Source organism: Syngnathus acus, chromosome 2 (assembly GCF_901709675.1).
Source record: "Syngnathus acus chromosome 2, fSynAcu1.2, whole genome shotgun sequence".
Lineage (NCBI taxonomy): Eukaryota > Metazoa > Chordata > Actinopteri > Syngnathiformes > Syngnathidae > Syngnathus > Syngnathus acus.
In genome coordinates this window covers 7131865-7155912 of record NC_051088.1, presented here as the reverse complement: position 1 = coordinate 7155912, position 24048 = coordinate 7131865, and the positions used below count along the sequence as shown (strand labels likewise).

General features: G+C 40.2%; 2 protein-coding genes and 1 long non-coding RNA gene across 3 annotated transcripts in view; 2 read left to right on the top strand and 1 right to left on the bottom strand.

Moving 5' to 3' along the window:
* The first annotated feature begins 189 nt into the window (after positions 1-189).
* Positions 190-11127, top strand: arih2 (ariadne homolog 2 (Drosophila)). The gene is made up of 15 exons (XM_037272246.1): positions 190-304; positions 1926-2412; positions 3756-3823; positions 4702-4774; positions 5153-5294; positions 5625-5746; positions 6019-6128; positions 6426-6543; positions 6626-6676; positions 6861-6882; positions 7397-7548; positions 7825-7968; positions 8356-8421; positions 8605-8730; positions 9564-11127. The coding sequence occupies exons 2-15, from the start codon at positions 2143-2145 to the stop codon at positions 9633-9635; spliced, it is 1536 nt and encodes a 511-aa protein (XP_037128141.1). The 5' UTR covers positions 190-304; positions 1926-2142; the 3' UTR covers positions 9636-11127.
* Positions 11128-11861: 734 nt separating this feature from the next.
* On the top strand, positions 11862-21693 carry impdh2 (IMP (inosine 5'-monophosphate) dehydrogenase 2). The gene is made up of 14 exons (XM_037277483.1): positions 11862-12220; positions 13802-13850; positions 15070-15171; positions 15343-15417; positions 15550-15756; positions 16030-16111; positions 16387-16586; positions 17696-17786; positions 17909-18004; positions 18470-18613; positions 18793-18937; positions 19659-19802; positions 21099-21182; positions 21369-21693. Exons 1-14 carry the CDS (start codon positions 12120-12122, stop codon positions 21388-21390), a joined length of 1542 nt encoding a protein of 513 aa, XP_037133378.1. The 5' UTR covers positions 11862-12119; the 3' UTR covers positions 21391-21693.
* The window catches only part of LOC119137891, a 25503-nt gene continuing 20770 nt past the window's right edge, over positions 19316-24048 (bottom strand). The window contains exon 3 of the long non-coding RNA XR_005101008.1: positions 19316-19388. This is a non-coding gene — a long non-coding RNA (uncharacterized LOC119137891). The remainder of the gene's footprint in view (positions 19389-24048) is intronic.

The window sequence follows — 24048 nt, the reverse complement described above, 5'->3', positions numbered from 1 at the left end:
AATAGAAATCCAGTTTCAATGAAAAAGATAGTTTTACACAGCACTCTTATTTTACAATTTCGAACTTATCAAAACACAAGTGCAGGTTGAATATGTATAAATATATATTTTTGACTATTTGTGTCGTAGAATGTGTCAGGTCCCCTTTTCCTTTTACCTTGACTGGGAACTTGGAAATTCCGAGTCAGTTTCTGTTCAAGAACGCACCACATCGTCCGCCTACCAGCGAACGCACGGAGCGGCTTTGTAGTCTAAAACACACTTTTATATGTCACAGTGGACGGCACCGGCGTCGCCCTGAAAGGTAAAAATGTCTTGAGTTATGTAGAATTATTTGATACATCTGTGGTTAATTGTGTTTCGAGTCTCTCGAGTTGCTGACGGCCTTGTTTACATCCCAATCCACGGGTTTGGTGTGGGCAAGAGGCGTTTCACAACCATCAAATGCTAACGGGGAGCTAGCAGTTGCATTCATATCTTAACTCATGTGGTAAACTCGTATAAAATGAACTTGTTTAACTTTTGATCGTTTCTTTTCAATGAATCCTTTAAACCTCGTCAACCCAATGATGTTAGCTTTGTGTCGTTTTATGACTCAATCTAAATGTTTCAAGGCTAATCTGGCTAACTCAAATTGGCTAGTCGATAGCCGGACAGCACCTTTGTGGCTCTAACGCACACGATTCGCCAAACAAAGGAGGTAAATGTCGATGTTATGTGAATTCAAAGTATGGCATACTTGTTTTATCTCGTCTAGTGCATTACAAAACACCACCACCACCACGTATTATGAAACCGTGCTGACTCGATGTGATACATTAGCTTAGCAAGATGTGTGTCACCCAGTTTAAAGAGACTATTTTTAGCCTGGACCAGGAGCGTTTAGCTGTTGCCTGGCTGACACCAGGAACGCCTGGCAGGTTCGTTTTGGCTCCTGTCGACACGTTCCGGGTAGGTTTTTGATACTGATCCTTTGTCTAAAAAGTATTTTAAAAAAATTAAATTCACTATTGCACTTTTGAACTTCAGATTCAGTAAAGTGGCCATTCTCCTGTGTCACTGGGCTACACTTTTTAATATTAACTTTCACAAACTGCAAAAAAGCTCACCTCTAATGTAAAACATCAGGTACACAGGTAAAAGAATACACATGCACAGTTAAACCCTTTATAGTGGCTGAACTGAGTAAGATCATCTCACGAGAAGTCTTGTGCAATCTCAAACCTCAAAACATCTTCCGTTTTATAGGTGCCTTTGTATTTTGTTGAAAATGACCTTTGCGTGTTACACCACTGCAAACTATGTTGGGTTGCAGTTTGTTGAAGCCTATAGCTGAATGATGAAAGGCAGGTCTACACACTGCATTAGTCGTGAAGTATTACACATGTGCAGCATTTGTGACAGATCTCATGCAGCCATAAATCTAACCCTGTACCGAATGTGGGCTCACCGATAAGTGTATAATGCGTTATGATAGTCCAGCTACACTGTTTGTCTCGTGCTTTTTTTCCCCTGCTGAGGGAGTCCACAGGTGTGTCTTCCTTATATCCCCTTAAAAGCTAAAGCATCTTTCAACTAATCCTCTAAAGCTCAACCACGAAGGCTCAACACGTCATCCTTTATCCTGCATCCTGGTTAACATGACACAACTTCAAAATAGTACATCACCAACATAACAACTCGATGATAGTTGGAACATTCATTGAAGATTCAATGTTTCTTGTCAACACCAGCCAGTACTTTCCTGTTAGTTTGGCAATTGTTACCATATAGTGGGCATCGACGTACCCCTGAATGAACGCAAACGTGTAAATTTGTGAAAAGGCGGGGAGGTTGACCGTACTGTATTGTATTTTCCATTTCACAGTACTCTCATTGATTTCCCATTTGACTCACTCTCTGCCCACTCTGTTTTCTTGGATCAGCCTTCCAAATGAGTGACGGCGAGTGTGACTTCTTCTGTTTCTTCCGCTGCTGCTGAGCGCGCAATCCTCGCGGCTCAGACATTCCGGACGTCAGGTTGTCTCTGGACAGTGACGGAGAGGTGGAGCTTATACAAGCCATTCTAGCTAATCAGAGCCACAGAGATCCGACAGGTAGGCGTACAGTCTACCTGTCTGGGTGGTTGATTCTGTCGACTGGATGTCTGTGGACATGAACAGCCAGGCGTCTGACAGCAATGAGGAAGACTTTGGGGTGAACTCTGAAGAAGAAGAGGAGGATGAGGAGGACGGAGGGGAAGAGGAGGATCAAGGGGATATCGAAACCTACTACGACGGCGTGGCCGGCGATGTGGAGCAACAGGGAGCTGACTCTTTTGATCCTGAGGAGTATCAGTTCACTTGTCTCACATACAAGGAGAGTCAACGGGTTTTGAGTGAGGAGGTCAACATTGTTGCTGCTGCGCTGAAGGTGGGCCAGTTCTGCTTTGCATCCTTGTAACGCCTACTTTTTTTTTATACCACAAAAACTCAGTAGAGTTGTGAATCAAGTCGTTGCTACAATGCCACACATTTTCCAATGGGCAGTGATCCCTAACTTTTGTGCATCACAAACCAGTTTTGATAGGTACATGCTTTTTGTTCATTGTTAAAGTCACTACATTGCTTTTAAATGGCCTGTTTTAAAGCATTGCTATGGAAAACAAAATAACTGCAGAATAGTTCATTTTTATTAACATAAGCACAATATGAACAAAACAATGTGAAAAATATTTTTTTCAATCATTTGAAGCATTTTTATTTAACAGTAGGAACAAATATAGAACAATGTAAAATAACACAGTATGTATGAACTACTAAAAATGGACCCCTCAGGAATAATGAAAATTCCTTAAAATTAGGGATGGGTGAGTAACGTTATCGGTATCTGTGCCAATACCAGCCTTATTTCAAGGTATCGGTACTCATGAAAATAAGAATAGTTACTAATAATTACATGCAATTTTAAGGAAGAATGCTGTGTTGGGACATATAGGTCTTTGTTTATCATGATCAGTCATCGTTTTTTGAGGGGAATATTTGTGTATCAAAATTATTATTAGTATCAGGTCTTGTTATAAGTATCAATGGTTACTAAAGAGTTGAGTACTTGTACTGGTACCGGTCTGAAAAACATTGGTATCGAACATTCCCGCAAAATGTCAAAAGAAAACTTATGATTCTACGTAAGAAATTAACATAATTTCCACTTGTATGTGCATGACGAAAAGATGACACTTGCTGCTTTGCTCTGATGGCTGACTGGCAACTTGGTAGAGGTTAAACGCTGGGCAGGCTGTGCAAACACCACATCTATTTTCATGCATCCACTTCATCACTTATTCAAATGATTCAACAGGTTTGTTGCGCTGTCTTGTTTTTGACAACATCCTGTACCTTACACAATGGCTTTATTTACGCCTTATCTCGTTTGGAGTGCACACAGTAAGTTGCCAAACAAGTAAGAGTTGTGTGGGTTGTTGTTTGTTTAGTACAGATGCGCCCTAGTAAATAAGAAGGGTAGATTTAGGATCAGATCTAAATTGTTTTGACCTACACTCTGCTTCTGGTTTATTAGAAAACAAATCAACTGTCAATGCGTACCAGAGAAAAATGTCAACAGTGTATTATCATCGGGGGTCTGTTACTAGTTTGGCTTGTAATACAGGTCGTCATGTTGTGTTCCTGCCTCATCTCATGTTCAGGAAAATAAAACTAGTCTTCTCTCTCTCTCTCTCGCTCTCTCTCTCTCTTGATTTCGCCTCCTCTTTTCAGGTTTTACCGGCTGTTGCAAAGCTGATCCTCGTGCATTTTCACTGGCAGGTCTCACAAATACTGGACAGGTATTTTCCCCCCTTTTTGTTATCTTGCAGAGTTATTCCAGTCTGTTTTTTTGTTTTCCCAACATTGGAAACCATGATGACTTCTGCTGTATAAAAGGCAACAAACGCTGCCTTTTGCCATCCAAGTAAAGACAAGTTGTTATGCCTGCCGCGTGACATGCCACTGGAATAGACAGAAAAACAATCATTTAAATAATAATAGTAATACAGTGCAATAATAAAATAGAGCTTTGTTTCTGTAGCGCTTTCACAACTGCTTTCGCCGTAACAAAGCGCTTTACAAAAAATCCAAAATAACACTCAATATACACTTTTAACTACAAGACATAATTGATTTTTCAAAGAGTCTACTTTGGGTTTTGTGAACTGTTCCAACTCAAATTTTCCGTTTACAAGGGCAGCACATACCAAATATTTATAATGTCTCCCTCACAGTGAAGATGTTGGGAGCATCTTCTGTGGTTATTCATCAGGTACTCAGGCTTCACTCAGATTCATTGAAGACGGAATTATCCTTTAGATGTGAGTGTGTATCATCAAGTCTAGGGTGTATGCTTCTTTCCCAAGACATCTGAGATGGGTTCCAGCTCATCCGTGACCTTATTGAAAAGCGCTATATAAAATGGATTGGTGGTTTTCAGAAATTTAGTATTATCATCCAAGAAATTTATAAAGACTGAAATCGCAACTCATGGGGAAAAAGTTTTCATACGATAAAAACTGACCTTGGAACCACAGCTATTAAGTGCTGCAACACTTTGAAAATGCTTAAATCAGACTTTGGAAAGGTGTTGCAAGAATACTGTTATTGGTTTGTCCTCCACAATTTTAACCTTTTCCATTCTCATTTGAGTTTGTGTTTTTCCACTTGTACGCAGGAATAAGTCCAGTTTGTCCCTGGTGTTGTCAGATGCTCTGGTTCAGCCTAGCAGTACTTCCAGAGCGGTCATTGTGAGTAACAAACAAAATAGGCAATCACTTTAGTATTACACAACAACCGTCAAGTTTTTGTCTCAACGAGTACGTCTAATGAAAGTTCCAGTAATGCTCGTATGAGACTTTTGTTCACTTTTAGGCCAGATGTCACAAGCTGTTTTCATGTCCTCCTGTCATATCTTTAGCCTGTTCATATTTGGTTAGTTGTATTCATGTAAAATGTATGCAAGGCCATCTACATCCGTTTTGTGTTGCTCCTTTACATGAAACAAACACATTGCAAGCAGACCAGTGCAATGTGCGTTTGTGTAGTTCATGATTTAGACTGTATTTGTAAATGTATTCACATTGGGGCAATTTTATTTGAACTGGAATTGAATTTGTGTGTTTCAGGCCCCTCAGTCCCTGCAGTGTGGCGTGTGTCTCCAGCTTGTACGGAGAGACTCCCTGCTGGCGCTGCCCTGCCAGCACTCCTTCTGCAAAGCTTGTTGGGAGCAGCACTGCACTGTACTGGTCAAAGATGGTATAGGAGTGGGTAAGTCAAAATTCTGTGCATGTGTGTACTTATCGTTACAGTTGTGGTCATTTGATACAACGATGACCCTTTTGACCATGTCTATGTGTCCTCGAGCAAGATACCAAACGCTAATGTGCTCCAAGTTATTGAGTAAAAAAATGTATATAGTACAACATATTGTACGTGAAGCCTCAATGCGATACAGTAGGTGAACGGCCAACTGTCAGTACACAATGTGTAGCGACCTCGTGGAATCTTTCTGTGGTTAAGTGCAATTGGTAGCACACACTAAGGCCGATATGGGAAATCAGCTCCTATGTGTGCGGGGTCGCGCTTGTGTCTTTCCAGGCGTCTCGTGCATGGCTCAGGATTGCTCCCTGCAAATGCCAGAAGATTTTGTCCTGCCTCTACTGCCAGGAGAGGAGCTGAAGGATAAGTATAGACGCTACCTCTTCAGAGACTACGTAGAGGTGAGGGTTTGCTTCTTCTTCCTTAATCTACAGTCAGATCCCTAAATATTGGGACAGCGACACAATTCTCTGCTTTTTTGGCTTTAAACACCAATTGATTTGAAATGAAATAAACAAGATTTGCTTTAACTTGAAACTGAAAGCATTAAATCAGGCAACTGGAATTCTAATAGTTTAGGTACCTTCCAGTTCCAATCTGGTCCATGTTCAAGTGTATGTCATTCCCTTGTTAACATTCTGCTCAGCTTTACCTGACATCTCTCTGACTGCAGAGTCACTTCCAATTGCAACTGTGTCCGGGTGCAGACTGCCCCATCGTCATTAAGGTGCAGGAGCCACGTGCGCGCAGGGTGCAGTGTAGTCGATGCAGTGAGGTCTTCTGGTAGGTCCACAACACACACATGCGTACACAAACATACAGAACAAATAAATACAAATTTAAATTCCTAATTGTAAAGTTCTATATGTCAAATTAACCGCATTGGTTTATGCAGTTTTGCACGCATTAATGGTTCTGTAATGGTCTGCATTGAAGCACTTCATGATTGTGCGTGGTCCGTGTACTTCTTTAATGACAGGTAGTTTAGCCAAAGAGGTTCAATAATAACATTCAAATGCCAATTGTATGCAATTGAAGTTTCATGTTGAAATTCTCTCTTTTATCATTTCTCATTGTTAGTTTTAAATGCCGTCAGATGTACCACGCACCCACCGACTGCGCAACCATCAGGAAATGGCTCACAAAATGTGCAGACGACTCAGAGACGGCCAACTATATCAGTGCACACACTAAAGATGTATGCGCCGCCTCATGGTTTCTGTCTTAACTTTGAACTTTCGAAAAAGATTGAAATATGAAACAACTCTGTCATGTTTCAGTGTCCAAAGTGCAATATATGCATTGAGAAGAATGGAGGGTGCAATCACATGGTAAGTAACAGCAGAAAAGTCAATGCAGTTACAGTATATCGTTTGTAGTCTCTTCTATTTGAGTCTGCAACACTTAATTTTTGCACAGAATCTTTAATATTTGTACAATGTAGTCTTTATAGGCTTAGTTACAATTGTTATTGTTTGCTTGCTTTGACAAAAATATCTTGTTTGTTTATTCCAGCAATGCTCCAAGTGCAAGCATGGTAAGTTCGAGATTCAATCAATACATGGAATGTCCTGTCCAGACAAAATTTTAAACAAGTCTAAAGTATTTCTGCAGGACTTTGAACTGCGCATAAAATAAGAGTCAGTCTAATTGCCCTGATTGCATATGAACAGTGATTTATACAATGAAGCATGCATGTAATTGGTCAAAAAAATGTTTGAACTGTTTTTTGAAAACGATACTATTGTAGATATCTTTAATAAAGTCCCACCTTTAATGGTTTTGAACTTTTTAGCATGTCTTGACGTTAAAAAAACGTATTTAGTCTATTTATATTTTTGGTGGTTGGTCTAAACGTCATTTGATTGGTTTTCTTTTTCTGTCTGTATTGGCCATGATACAGCCATAGCTGCTGACCTAGCAAAAACGAAATGAACTGTGTCTGCCCAAATAATAAGTAGTAGCAATAATTAGTAATCTAACCATTTAGGTGTTCGCTCAAAACAAGGCTGAAAACTGTTGAATGAATGATTTTAACTTTTTATTTTCAGACTTCTGCTGGATGTGTCTGGGTGACTGGAAGACACATGGCAGTGAATACTACGAGTGCAGTCGCTACAAAGAAAACCCCGATATAGTCAACCAGAGCCAGCAGGCTCAAGCCAGAGAGGCTCTCAAGAAATATCTCTTCTACTTTGAGAGGGTGAGTAAGCAACATGACGGTGAGCGAGCGTATTTTGGTCTTTGAATAATTACTAATACAGGGGGTCCTCGGTTTACGATGTCGTTCCGTTCCTGTGCGGCGATGTTAACCGAATTTTGTCGTATTTCGGAACAGTAATAGAATGAAACAGTACAGGAATAAAAAAAGAGAAAACAATTCCTTGCCTTTGATGATGATGATGATGATGAAGATTTTCCGTTGCATATGTTGGGGTCTGCATACATGTATATATTTTCTGTGTGTTTCCTGCACCAGTGGGAGAACCATAACAAGTCTCTACAGCTGGAGGCTCAGACGTATCAAAGGATCCAGGAGAAGATCCAGGAGAGAGTGATGAACAACCTTGGAACCTGGATTGACTGGCAGTACCTTCATAATGCTGCAAAGCTTCTAGCGAAGGTAGTTTTTCCTTCCTTGGGATTTAGGTGTTTTGGTTGCTTGGTTTGTTTTTCGATTTTTGTGCCAGATGTACAAATTGGTATGTTCCATGACGTATTGAGCAAATTTGATTTAAAAATAAATCGGAAGTGCAGTAAGCGAGACTCCTAAGATGGTAATAAAATAAGTGATACTTTGTCATAAGAATGAAACAGTCAGAACAGAACACTTCTCATGTTGTGTTAGTTCTTGCGTCTGTGCGAACATTACTGTTCAAAATTGTGCCCTGTGCTTGCAGAAACAAGTCAGGCATGAGTCTGTTTGCAACAGTAGGGTGCAGAGAATCTTTTTAATTGACAATTTCTGTGTTTCACTGATGCCTCTTCTGTGTTGTTTCTTTGCTTCCAGTGTCGCTACACACTGCAGTATACGTATCCTTATGCCTATTACATGTCTGGCCCACGCAAAAAACTGGTGAGAAACTGTCTTATTGCCTGATTGATTCATCAACTTCACTCTCTTTTGTTTGGAAAAAAAAAATGAGATGACAAGACAACAATAATATGCGCCTACTCAGATGTGTTTTGAGAGGGGGCAAATGGAGAGAAGAGAGATAAAAGCTTGAGTGCGTGTTGATGTTGGTTTTCTTTGCTGCAGTTTGAGTACCAGCAGGCCCAGCTGGAGGCGGAGATTGAGAACTTGTCGTGGAAAGTGGAGCGGGTGGACAGCTACGAGAGGGCAGTGGTGGGAGGCGAGGTCGATCTCAGTGCCAGCGACAGAGGGGTAAGACTCCCTCTCAAAACTATTGCGAGTCACGAATGAAATGTGGCATTCTGGTGTTAATGAAAGCGCCTAGATAAAAATATATAAAGATAGTGTACTGCATGCAGTGAAACACTGGGATGCATGTTTGGTGATGTCATATTCTTAAAAAGAAAAACACATATAGAGTTGATTACTTATTTAGTATTTATTTCAGTACAGTGCTGTATTTAGTCAGAATTACTGTAGTACACAGTGGTACCTTGACATACGAGTGCCCCGGCTTGTTTTTTTTCCTCCAAGACAAAATTTGAGTTACGGCAACCTTTTGATCGGTAGCTGCTCAATAGAAGTGAGAAAAACAAGGAGAATCTTAGTCACGCTCAGTTACACACACACACAAAATGAGAAGTTGGCAAAGCGCTACATTCAGCCAAAAATCACTCCCAGACACAGGCAGCCAAGGCAAGTTCCCAACTTCACTCACTAGGCCCTGCCCCTTAAAGGCACAAATCAACTACATTTTGTTTTTGTGACTTTTTTTTTTTTTCCCCCAGTGTGTAGTAATTACACTATATTTATTTTTATTTTCTTTATATTTTAATGCAAGACAGTGGTATTTGTCAAAAACATGAAACAACAAAGGTGATAGTTTTTTTGGGGTGGGGAGCAAAATGAATTAGTTGCGTTTCTTTTGATTTTCATTGGCAAAATTGAAAATGAGGAAGAAATCTATACAAGCTTTGGAGTGGAACAAACTCAACTTGTAAGTCAAAGTACCACTGCAACTTGAGGCGTGTTGTGTAAATGCAACTTAGGGAAAGTTTCAAGCTTCCTTTTCTCCGTGTAAACAGGAGCTGGAGAATCAGATGCACATTGCTGAGCAAAGGCGACGCACGCTGCTGAAGGATTTCCACGACACCTGAAGCGCCATTGAGACTGCGGAGCACCAGCATCTCTTTTGTCCGTCCTTTCTTCTTTCCTACCTTCCCGCTGTTACTTGCCCCACTTAACGTTTGCTTCCTTCAGTGACCACACCCGGGCTGAAGTCCAGTGTCCTTTTTCCTTATCAACAACGCTCATTTGCTTTGTCACATTCTGTCTTTCTCTCTTCCTTATCTCACTCCTAAAATGCTGCAAAGTCATGAAATGGCACGATTGTATCTCTTGCCCCACCCTCCTCTCATGGTCTATCACCATGTTTCGGCTTTAACACCATCACCCAAGTTAAACATCTTGATCAGAGCACACCGTTAGATTCAGATGTGTGTCTCAAATACCGTTAATGTCTAGCATCATACTGGTCCCAGACACACAAAAAGATAGAATAATTTAAAAAAAAAAAATAGAAAGGTCAAATCAGTTTGTAATTTTTGTCAACAAAGGTGTTACTACTAGTGCTGAGACCATAAAGCCTAGTCGACACTTTGTGGCAGTTGTATCGCACACATTTACATATGACATGTATTTGTGTTTTCATTTAGTTGGCTAATTTAATTTACAAGTAATCCAAACCATCTGTATCCTTCTTACATAACTTGGGCAAAATGTAGCATTTTAATTTGCATGGTACATTGTTCACATACAGAACATAATGCAGATGAATGTGTGTTGTTTTGTTTTGGGGAATTTCTGGGCCACAATCAACACACTTTACATGTGATTTTTGTCATTGCCAAACATAAAATACTTTGACCACAAATGCCAGAAAAAAAGTTGCTGGTTGTTATGATCTTGGAAAAATAAATTGATCCTTAGATGCTCTCTGCTAATATTACTTGAAACAGGGTGGGCAACCTACAAAGAATGTGCCCCTTGATCCGGCCTGCCACGAAAGTTTGAAAACAAAATAATATCTCACATACCGTGTTATAAAAAGCACCAGAATATAAATGCTCACAAGAAAAGAGTTCTTTTTAATCCATTATGATTGCCTGACTTGCAAATATACAATCTTTAACTTTATCCTGTGGAATCGATTCAGCACATCTGCTTCACCGTTCTCAGGTGGATAAAATCCTTAATTGACTCTGTGAACAAGTTCAAAGATAACACGGCATAGAGTCTGCACGCCGTTAACTGCTCATGGCAGATCATAGGTGTAGTAGTTTTCATTTCACTTAGTACAACAACACACATGAGGCATTCAGTCTGCCAAACATTTATTGTACTCCTTTCCCCTCATTTGGATGCTCTCCTCTCTTGTGTTGATCACCACCATTTCATCATTTTGGGGCTTTGGTTTTCCTCCTCTCTTCCTTGCTCACATTGTTCACATTTCTTCTGGATAAAAATGGCTGTTGATAGATGGTTAAAAAAAAAAGAATAAAGAAAAAGCTTCCAAAAAGTGCTGTAATTTTCAACAGTTGTACATTAATACAGAAAATAGAATTACTGAGAGAGTTTTTAAAACTGAAACCTTGTCTTGTGTATTAATTGCAATGCTTACATGTCATGCACAGTTCAAACAAAGTCTCTGAAGCCCGTATCACCTTTCACATTTTTTTCTGTATTAATTTAGGACCTGCGCCATTCTTTGATCCAGTACACTGAACATTTTATCAAGTGTCCTGTAATGTTTTTTGCACTTTTTCCGTGAAAATCTTTCTTCAGCAATTGTTTCATCGTAAATGATCAAAATATTTGTAAAATAAGCTATGGGTGTTCAAATCAGGTTTCGCCGATACCAACCATCTATGAGGAACATCTGCAGATTCTGATACTAATCCCGATTAGTTGCGCATTTTTCAATTTTTTTTCAACTAATATGATTTTATAAAAAATATCCCTTTATAATATAAGAACGAGACATTATTTGAAATGACAGTGCAGAAAATGAACTTGCACATATGATTCAGTTGCTGGTTTCAATGTAATGTCCAGTGTAAAAGAAAGATTGGTCTCTCGTTAGCTGCAGGCAAAGTATGACCTGTGGGGTGTTGGGTTTTTGTGATCATTAAAAGACATTACTACATACTTTTTCACAGAAACTAATCACGAGTGACCATTTGGAGTACCACGAATATTGTATTTTTTTTGTTTGTTTTCTTTGCATAATTCTAAATATGTACAAGCTGAAAATTGTGAACCACCCGGATCTCTTCATGATCTCCCGCGAATGGTCCTGTCTATAGAAATGTCTTCCGTTCAGTGTGGGGTGCGAGCGGACGTGACGTCATTACATGCGGTCGCAGGGAGCACATGGTGACTCGCGATGTTCGAGTGGGCTTGGACAGCTAGTTTGACGTCCATTCGAAGCTGCTTTGACACTTGGACCGCGCTCACTGAAAAGGGAGGTCAAGAATAAAGTTCTTGGTCTTTACCCACGCGGTCTCTGTGTACATAGCGTCGCTATTTTTTTATTTCGCAATTCACAAGTGCATAGAGCCGTGAAGGTGTCATTGGATGTCATGGCAGAATACCTTGTTGGCGGACAAACCGGCGATAATGTCCCAGAGGACGGACTGACCGGCCAGCAGTTGGTAAACAAAGGTGAAGGACTCACATACAAGTAAGTTCGCCTTGTCACGCTCATGTTAGATAGACCCCGGTGGGTGGTAGACCCCTGACCTGCCTCCAATAGTTCATTTTCATTTGACTGTCAGAAGATCGTAGCAGCACTCATTGGGCATTAATCAGAATATTTGATGTTGTATCTCCTATATACATTACCCCTGTTATTTGGGGATCACAATGCAATAAATGCAACTCGTTGTCGGGCATTTGAGGTCATGCGTCTCATGTTTCGTTGCGGTTCATCCTAAATGTGTTTCGATGTTGTTTAGGCCAGGGCTCGAGCATGGAGTGTTCTTCGAAGTCGCCAACCTCATCCCATTCTGTGTCATATCCAAATTCCCCTTATCAGGAACTAATCTGCAATTTTTTCTTGTTTGCTTTTTCGCAACCTGTAATTTGAATGCTGTCAGAGCTCCAGCTTTCACTCACTCAAAGAAACACAGATACTGCAGTTGATTTCTTTGCATTTTCCTTCATTATGATTCATTATTATTTTTATATTTTACAATAAAGTGCTATTGATCTTCACTAGAAATTCACAAACGTAGGTGGTCAGATTATCATTTCATTTAAATAAGGAATATTGATTTGATACTAATAATCGTACTGTAACACTTGGATGACAGTTAAGTGAACTGCTGGTTTTATGATCATCGTCAGGGTTTTTTTCTCTTTGCAATTATGGGTACTCTTGTGGTGGCATACCAAAAAAAAGACATAAAGGAGGGCATCTGTTGGCGATTTGCTGAATTCTCAGGTGATGTCATGCAGCAGGCTTTATTTTCCCATCAAACTCTCAATTGTACAACCGATGAGTTCAAATTCTTTCCGCTCGTGAGAATTACTCTCTCGTCAGGACGAATTTGAACTGGTAGTCAAGAGGGTTTATCGGACCAGAGGCTGGTTATATTTAGTCTCCGGCCATTTTAGCACCGCGGGTAAAATAGAAGTGGTGCATGCTGACGAGATGTTCACATTTATATCTTTGACCTCTTAAAGTTGACGAGTATGGCACAATTGCATTGATTTGAATGGTAAACAACTGTTCACTTGTCAAGGCACAATTGATGGATTTCAGTATGTCAACCAATTGCACTCTACTGTTTGTTTTCCGCCTATGTCGATCAGTATGAATGAAAATACGTATAAAACACAGTCACAAGCTTCAACATGCTGTCTTGGGCACCATTTCTGTTTTTAGTCTTGCTGTCATCAGCCATCATTGCTATTGCACGTGGGCCCACATGCTTTAAAAGAAGACACATTGGCTGTGGATGTTTCCTTCCATCCAAGCCGGAAAGGGTTTAGAATAAATTAGTTCCACGCTCCAGCTGTCATAGGTTATTTGAATTTCTTAATGCTGCACTCAATGTTTTGACTGAGTTACAATTTAATATTCCTAACTGTTAGGTAAGTTAACTACGGCATAATATGACTAAATGAAACTAGTGAGTATGAGCTGTGCAGCAAATGGATGGATACAGCGATTACCTGGTGACCAGTAATTGGTTAATGTTGTCTGTCAAAAGATAAAGCAAAGCAAGCAATTTAAAATTCCTTGTTTTCTCATTTTCAGCGACTTCCTCATTCTGCCGGGCTACATTGACTTCACGGCAGATCAAGTGGTGAGTCGGGATGGATGGTCATCACATGTTTACCAACACGGCAAATCAGATTAATGCAAATGTGGTGATATTAAACTGCAGTGAGCGGAGTATGAGATGATGTTTGGAGAGGGAGTGCAGGATTACCAATATTCCCTCACTGAGACTTCTCACGAATGATTCATTCCAAACTGGAGCTAAACTGTGTATGGTCCCGCGCAGTTCATTTTATTTAGCAGGCTTGTGACAGTATGCAATGTGATCGTCTTCCAATACACCAATTGTATTTTACATGAAATACTTCTCTTTGTACAGAAAGTCCGCAATGTACTGAAACTGCGATAAATTAATCGCGATGTAGCAAAGGATTACTGTAAATGGTTGAGAGGTGCACTGACCATGTTTGCAGATGTCTTATTTGGGATAAACACAAATGTAATCACTCTGCTTGTATGGATTTTCCTTTGCTGTTGTGAGACTAATTCTGGGGATTTAGACAATTAAAATTAAACAATGTCTCTAAACAATTAATTGATAAGCACAATTTTTATCGTTACTCGAGCAATTGGTTGTTGATTAATCGCTATAGCTATTAGCCAGTGTTTTCAGTTTCTATTGGTTTGTTTGATTGTTTGTCCTGTTCAATCATCTGAAAGTGCATCACAAGGCTCGCCACATAAAGCACAATACAAACTAAAACTGACCAAGCTACAGCTCCTAACTTGTAAATTGGGGCACTCGTACAGTTATCAATAATTTATCTTGGATTTAAGTGACGGCCGGACATTCAAACAGTCCATCCATTTTCTATTTTGCTCTTTTAAATGGTTTACGGGAGAACTGGAGCCTGTCCCAAGTGGCTTTGGGCAAGAGGTGGATGTCAAAATTAATTGGCAAGTCAATTATTATTACTATAAATTTTCATATTACTAGTTATTTGTATTAAATCTGTATGACTATTTGGGGAATCTCAGCTACATTTGACATCATTTGGATGGGTAAATGATTCACAAAATTAGCTGGAAAATAAATCAAGTTTAAATAAGAAATCAATTCTTTATTTGTTATTTTCCATTTCCAATTTTGCGGAACACTTGCAATACCGCCATAGACCGCTAAAGGTCCGCCGACCACTGATTGACAATCCCTGGTCGAAAGCCATTGTTTAACTTAAAATTGTCCAAATCCTGTGATTGCCTGTTTTGATGATTGCTATTGTCAATTCTCCTTCTGTCACCAGGACCTGACCTCATCGCTTACCAAACAAATCACAATGAAAACTCCCTTTGTGTCGACCCCCATGGACACAGTCACTGAGGCCAGCATGGCCATCGCTATGGCAGTAAGCCAAACACCCTCACACTCGTACAAGTACTTACAGTGCAGTGCACTGACCTACACCATCACAGCTTTTGTGTTGCATCGCCTGTAAATATACCAAATTTGGGAGGTGACATATGTATGAGCCATCAAATTTGTATCATCTCCATGAAGTTGTATGCTCTTATCCAAGCTAACAGGTGGCATCGGCTTCATCCACCACAACTGTACACCAGAATTCCAGGCCAATGAAGTCCGGAAAGTCAAGGTATGGAATGCTGGCTGATTTCTACCTTGGTACCTTGAAATTCTTCTCTCAAAGTCTGCTCACCTCACTGTAGAATTTTATCAATTCCACTGTTGATTATTTATCCATACATGTTTTTTCTCCTTCCCGCAGAGGTACGAGCAAGGCTTCATCACAGACCCGGTGGTGATGAGCCCTCAGCACTTGGTGTGCGATGTCTTCCAGGCCAAGGCCCGCCACGGCTTCTGCGGTATTCCCATCACTGATGACGGCAAAATGGGGAGCAAACTGGTTGGCATCATCTCTTCGAGGGACATCGATTTTCTCAAGGCGGAGGAACACAACCTGCCTCTCAGTAAGGTGCCTGATATTTAACTAATACAGAAGATGGGATAAGCTGATTGCGTTTGGGTAAAGTTTACACATGGACAAATTGTTGGTATCATTCCATTAAAGGGAGAAAAACAACAAAAGACAGACTGGAATTTGACAAAAATGCAAATTGACAAGTCGCACAGCTTCTAAGACAATATTCTTAAAGGCTGAGACAAAATTGTAGCTTTTTGGCAAGTCAAATGAATTGTAGCTTTTTGGCAATGTGCGTAGTTGATTGTGTGTGTGTGTCCTTGACAGGTTATGACAAAGGATCTCGTTATTGCTCTTGCTGGCGTGACACTGAAAGAAGCCAATGAAATCCTGCAACGGAGTAAGAAAGGTAAAGACAAGACTTTTGGTGGTGTTTATTCACCTTACATTTTACATACAGATAGAAGTCTTGTCCTCAAATACCCCTGTGACAAGTCCACTTTGCAAGACCAATAATGGACACATGAGCCGCGTAGTTAACATAAACTTTGCCAGAGAAGCGTTATAAGCACAAAACAGTTCAGTGGTCGGCCATGGTTGTCTTGACTGAACCAATGAAAACTTTGCCACCCTTTTGTTTTCAATTAGAAAGTACAAGCAACTAATCCCGAGTTTCTTTTCCAGGCAAACTTCCCATCGTTAATGAAGACGGCTGCCTGGTGTCCATCATTGCCCGAACTGACCTTAAGAAAAACAGAGACTTCCCTCTGGCCTCCAAAGACTCTAGAAAACAGCTGCTATGTGGTGCAGCCATCGGCACACATAATGATGACAAATACCGCCTTGATCTGTTGGTGCAGAGCGGCGTGGACGTGATTGTACTGGTAAGGATGAAGACGCTTAAAGCACGCGTGGCACGGTCCCACTTGCTCTGAATGCATTTTTTGTAGCAAAAACCGCTCCGATTTCAGGTCCTTTTTCAGCTTTGGTTCCAACTATGCAGAGGACTGGCTAGTACATCAAGTTTCTGTCATGTTCTGGGCTGCAGACTAACTAGGAGCACAATGGCGTCCTAACCTGAAATTTTAGGGGGAACCGATGTGCAAAGTCAATATTCTCATTTCCACTCATTCTCACTTAAATGTACTGATGTGTTGTGGAGCAGATGTTTATTAGCAGCAACAAAATTCAAGAATTGACAAAACAAACACAGTCAATTTAGATTGAGTAGCTACTTGAAAAATTGACTTGCACTGTCTCAAATTTTAGGGCCACCATTTAGGGCACAGGTGTCAAACTCAAGGCCCGGGGGCCAGATACGGCCCGCCACATCATTTTATGTGGCCCGCGAAGATAAATTGTGCATCAAATTCGTGTCATTACTAGAATTGCAAATTGTCTTCACTTTTAATATATATATTTTTTAAATATTTGACCAGTTTTTGCTCGTCTGATTTGAAAACAAGTTATTTGTTAGTTTGTTTTGTAGATTTTACTGTATATAATATGAGGTGCTCATACATTTATTTGGGTTGACAGTCATAATGGCCCTCCGAAAGAAGCTATGACTACAATGCGGCCCGCGAAAAAAATGAGTTTGACACCCCTGATTTAGGGGCACTCTGGTTCTCTGATGTATTATTTCCTTTGTTCAATATTTTGCAGAACAGGGAAACCTGTCATTGCACTTAGTCATCTCTATTATTGACGGATGCAGCCCTAGTATTATTTTTACTTTAGTGTCTCCAAATTTTAGCAGTTGTATATTTTCTTGCTACCCTTAACGTCCTCATTGATAAATTGGGTCCCTATTCCTTGCCCAGCCCTGCTTTGATAAGTGCAGTAAATATAGGAGACCCTCGTTCTATGTTGTTGATGTTTGTTGCTGTGTGTGATAATAATGTGATGAACGTGGTTAGATTTTTTGCAGTGTTTTCCCAAAATAATTTTTTGGGGGTAAATAATGAATGATGAATGAATCTTCCACTTACAGGATTCTTCTCAGGGTAACTCAATATTCCAAATCAACATGATCAAATATATCAAAGAGAAGTACCCTGTCCTGCAAGTCATTGGTGGCAATGGTAAGTATACACATTTTCAGGATTTTGTGAATGTACAAAGTGGGATATTTTTGTTTGGGCTAAATAGCGTTTTGTTTGAGTACAGTATGTTCCAACATGTTTTGTTTGGTCTTGTCGTTCAGTGGTGACCACTGCTCAAGCTAAAAACTTGATTGACGCAGGAGTGGATGGACTGAGAGTCGGGATGGGCAGCGGCTCCATTTGCATCACACAGGAAGGTGAGTGACTGGACTGCAAAGTCAACAAATCACCATCCGCACACCTCCCACAAAGTTGTCCACAAGGACCGCAGACATGAGAAATTGAGTGTGATTTGGAATTTGAACTTTACAACCATTATATTGTCTGTCAGTAGATTTCGAGTTTGTGTCTGCTAAAAAAAAAATGCATCATTCTCATTTCCAGAGAGGCAACTTCTCCTGTCCGTTCATTCACAGAATGCAACTCTTTAAGTTCATGTATACATTTTTGTTTATAAATACATAATCCATTTTATTACCAGTTACCAGCATTTCATATCGATTTAAAGCTTCATTGAAGTTTATGCAGATGTCGAATGAAAACCAAAAGTTTATGGCACAAATTGTTTAGCATCTCAAAGTCTGTAAATACAGTCATTGTGTGACCAAACTTTGTTTACATCACTGCGGCTTAATGCTGTTACTCTCTTCTCTTCCTAACAGTACTGGCCTGCGGCAGACCTCAAGCCACAGCGGTCTATAAGGTGTCCGAGTACGCCAGACACTTTGGTGTGCCCGTCATCGCCGATGGTGGCATTCAGACTGTGGGACACATCGCCAAAGCCCTGGCATTTGGCGCATCCACAGGTACAAGTCTGATAGACCTTTAGTTTGCTTGGTTTTAACTGTTTCTCCCCATATGAACTATTAGAAATGTCACACATCTGGGTGGCACTGCATGGTTATTTTTTGTGGTTAGCACATCCGCCCAGTGTGGAATTTGAATCTGGGCTAACAATTTAGCCCAATTTCCTTTCTTTATGCAGTGATGATGGGCTCTCTGCTGGCTGCCACCAACGAAGCTCCTGGTGAATATTTCTTCTCAGATGGCATCAGGCTAAAAAAATACCGTGGCATGGGCTCTCTGGATGCCATGGACAAAAACCTGGGGTCCCAGACGAGATACTTCAGGTGTGAAAACTTGCTCATCAACGCCGCAGTCTTTATGCAGTACAAAGTGTACATCAAGTTAATTCACTCATCCCAGGCCGTAATGAAAGACAGGCCCGCATCACCCGCTCAGTTACACAGGACCTCATCCGAACCCCAGCATACCAAAACAATTTTGGTCTGTACTCATTTATCCGCACATCTATTTTGATCTGGAATAGGATACCCCTTCAAATCAGATCAGCCACCTCTATTATGCAATTTAAACGGCTATACACATATTTTTTTAATAACAAACCAAACTTGCACCCATTAACAATAATATATATATACGTATATATATATTGTATATATTGTATTGAAATGTATGTAATGTTATAGGAACCTGCTGTAAAACAGTTCTTGAACTCAGTCAGGCCAGTCCATGAAACTTTGATGTTACATGTCGACCTTTCCTTTAAATAAACTGAAACTAAGGTTCACCACTAGGTGGCAGTAATTTGCAACTCATGAGTTCAATCAGAAATATTGAGGCGTCATACCATAAGCTCAAAATAATATTTCAACACATTAACAATTGAATGATGTGGGAAAAGACTATTTTCAATTGGTAAACAAATTTGTGCCGGCCCAGCAGTGATGATATTAAAATGTAAAAAAAAGTAAAATAATGCCAGACAATTGGTTGAATGTTCAGACAGACAACTGACTGTTTTGTATGTGTGTTTGTTTGTTTCTACAGTGAAAGTGACAAGATCAAAGTTGCTCAGGGTGTTTCGGGAGCTGTGCAGGACAAAGGTTCCATCCACAAGTTTGTGCCCTACCTGTTGGCTGGCATTCAACACTCCTGTCAGGATATCGGCACCAAGAGTCTCACTCAGCTCCGGTACATACAAATGACACGTGGCATGAGCTGTGACATCATCATGCACGTCATAAGATAATTCATAATGAAGATAATTGTCACAGCTTTTTTGTGGTATTGGGAATATCACTCCTTTCTGCACTTCGTTCTTCCTTGTACAGAAGCTTAGCGCATTTTCCAACTAATGATGTTTCAAGTTCACAAGTACCGTATTTTCCGCCCTAAAAGGCGCACCGGATTATAAGGCGCACCTTCAATGAACGGCCCATTTTAAAACTTTGTCCATATATAAGGCGCACCGGATTATAAGGCGCATAAAATAGAAGCTATACTGCAACAAACTGAGGTTGACTAGGGTTGCGGTATGCATCCACTAGCCAATAACCAACAAACAATCGCGTTTCTCAAACGATCTCCTATAAAATGATCGGAACTGACTAAAGTTCGATCTAACGCATTGGTACTACTTACCTATGTTTCCCTTCCATATCGATCCGTAGATTTACTCGAAACATTAACAGAGCAGCCTATTTTGACATGAAATAGCCTGGTACGTATAGCAGCTATCGTTATAGCATTAGCCATCCGCAAAGTCCCACGAGCCTCAGCTCGCAATCTCCCATGAGCCTCAGCAAAGTGTAAACAATCGCGTTTCTCAAACGATCTCCTATAAAATGATCGGAACTGACTAAAGTTCGATCTAACACATTGGTACTGCTTACCTATGTTTCCCTTCCATTTCAATCCGTAAATTTACTCGAAACATTAACGGAGCAGCCTATTTTGAAATGAAATAGCCTCGCGGGTACAACAGCTATTCGGTGACGCCCCCTGACTACAGTTACCGTAATGTTCGGAAGCGATGCGACCTTGTAATTTACTAGTCGTACTAAAACGTACTGAAACATTTTGGCAGAGCACTGTGTACAACCAGTATGGATCAACAAATTCATCAATTGATCCATATAGGCGCACTGGACTATAAGGCGCACTGTCGGCTTTTGAGAAAATTTTAGGTTTTTAGGTGCGCCTTTTAGGGCGGAAAATACGGTAGTATGAATGCGCAATAAGGAGACAGTGTTACTGACTGCTTTCACTCCAGTTCGGATATCTTTGCGATTGTTAAATTTCTGTCAAAGGTAATTTTAAAAAATGCAGTTCAGTGTGTAAAGCACTGAATGGGTGAGGGTCCAAAAACATTTCTGGTCTGCCGCTCCCATACAAAGCATACAAACCTCCCTGGTTATCTGCGGCAGTTCTGTCAGCCTATAAATGCACTTCCGAATCAACTGACAAATTGTCTTCTTGTCTTGTCAGAGACATGATGTACAGCGGAAGCCTGCGATTTGAAAAGAGGACAGCATCGGCTCAAATGGAGGGTGGCGTCCACAGTCTACACAGGTACGCACTTGCATGGGACCACACCTCAAGCGATTTCGCAAGAGGTCCCTGCCATTTGGGCACAGTACAGGTTCTTCATTTCAACGGTTGCTCGGGCTTCCTCTTTAAATAAACACCAGAGCCATCTTTCTTGACAGGAAATGCCGTCGTCAGTCCTGTGATTTTTATCTTTTCTTTTCGTGACAGTTATGAGAAGCGTCTGTTTTGAAGAACCTTCAGCTGGAGACAGTCCTTCCTACGTTATGATGGCAAAACTCTCCAGGTTTTTTTGTCATATTCTTTTCATATTGTCACACTCTCACTCGTGCACATATGCATGACCTCAAAGCATTTCTATTCATCAAGTCTTCCAGTTAATTAATGTCTTCTATGCATCCTGGAATAATGTGTCAAGGACAACTAAGCCTTATGAGTCGGTGATCTCTAATGCCTTCCATGTTGTTACAGAAAGTGTTCACTATATGGATGTGTTAATTTTCAAAGAATAAAAGTTACACTATTTTTCACAAAAGATTCTCATTTAATCTCATTCATTTGCAAAATGTTAACTAAATTAAAGTAAGATAAAACTGCAATTGGCACAGTGAAACACAAGTCAGTACGTCCGCCTCACAGTTCAAAGGGTGCGGGTTCGATTCCACCTCCGGCCCTCCCTGTGTCGAGTTTACATATTCTCCCCGTTCCTGCATGGGTTTCCCTCGGGAACTCCGGTTTCCTCCCACATCCCAAGAACATGCTTGGTAAGCCGATTGAACACCCTAAATTGATAGTAGGGGTGAGTGGGGATGGTTGTTCGTCTCTGAGTGCCCTGCAATTGTCTGGCAACCGGTTCAGGGTGTCCCCCGCTGACGGCTGGAATAGGCTCCGGCACACCAGCGATCCCCGTGGGGACAAGTGGTACAGATAATGGATGGATGGATTTCCCCCCAATTATTGTTTTATTAACCAATTAGTTTTGTTTATTTGGTATTATTTCATAATTAAAAAAAAAAAAAAAACTGATCAACATCACACAAAATGGATTGATAGTCATTGTTTTCCAAAGCAGATGTTTGCAAATATCTTATTTTGATCAAACCGGAAAGATAAATCAGTCTGCTTGCATGAAAAGTTAAAGAAATCAGAATGATTACTTCTGAGAGCCTGAAATCAGAAGATTTGGACAATCTTTCATGAAACAATTGCACTAAATGACTTTTCGATTGTTTACGATACTAGGGGATGAATGTGATAATTGATTTGTTGTCAATTAATTGGTTAATTTTGACACCACAGCTCTACACAACACGAGGGCGACGAAATGCTTAATTGGCTAACCTTAACCAGAAATGTTACATCATAGCGAAAGGTACAATCCTAGTGAGTTAATGTCCCTTTTGGTGCTGTTGATCCTTGTTTTGGAACTCAAAAGATATTTGCCATGACAACCGTTCTTCATCTTAGAAGACGCAGAAGAGTTTTTACTCGTACTTGGCCGTGCCAAGCCCGCTCACCTGCACCTCGTCTCCAGGGAGGATCAGGTAACGCAGACAAATCCACCGGACTTTCCGGGCCTGATATTCAACAGTCGTGTGGGAATTGTAGTGGTCACACTCTGTTGGTCTCACCTGCCTTGCGTCCTCATCTGTTATGTTCACTCATCATTGACACATTCACAATTAAATGGCATGAGTGCTAGTATCTATAAATTTTGTCTAGCTTGGAATTTTAACATCTAGTTCATATTCTACGACCCAACTGCACACAGACTGTGAAACTAATGTTATGTTTTGAATGTTACGTTGTGATTTGTACAGCAGATCAATTTCACCATATTTGATGAGTGCCAAACATTTGATTTTCTTTTTCCCCTCAGTAAAGGTCTTCACTGATGAAATGTGATTGGTTTTTAGCAGGAAAGGAAATTCTCACAACATACCTGCAATGTGTGTTACTGCAAATAGGTTTTGGCCTTGGCTGCTGCTTTACCAAAGTAACTTATTAGTAAATAATTTGTGAAATTACCAATCATAACCAATCATTAATTGTCTTTTTAAAGGCAATTACAGCTCTTGTTGGAGCGCATTAGATTTTGCTAATGTGTCCAAAGTTGTGGGCAATGATTACAACAATCTCTGAATGCAACATAAAATGAGCAATCGTAGTTAGTGTATTTCATTATTAAACAGCAGCATTACTTTCATAAATTAAAAAAAGAAAAGATAATCCGTACTGATTCCTTTTTAAGGGAAAAAATAATGGGTGAACAAAAGTAATTTAAGTAACAAATTTCATCAAAAATACATCAGTAAAATCGAAAGAGTCGGTACAAATATTTGCATTTTATTACCTTAAAAGGGGTGTATAACATTTTAGAAACTTTGTAAAATAAAATAAAAGCTTCACATTTATAGATCATTGAAGTTGGGAAAACAGTCCTGGATATGTATTAAAAAAAAATCTTAAAGCAGTTTTTGTTTGTCATAATGTATGTATTAATATTGTATTTTTAAATATGAAAGCATTGGAATAATGAACCCAAAAAAGTACTTTAACAGTAGGTCCTGTGTGTGTATTCAAAATGCTGTCTGCTTCAAATGTGTAAAAACAAGACTAAAAGACAGAGTGATTTCCCTCTCCAGCTAGGAGATGAATCAGGAAGGAGGAGTTATGTCTTGCGGTTAGAAATGAAAGTGAAATGAATGTGAAGTGCTTATAAAGAGGAAGTTGTTTGACAAGACGCCACTGCTCGACGAGGAAGAGAAGAGGGACACTGCAGCCCTGGTGAGATACACAACAAACCTGCATACTTTTACACAATCTCATCACCGTGTGTGTGGGTGTCATTTACTTCTTTGTGTGTGACTCGTATGAGCCTTTAACTTCA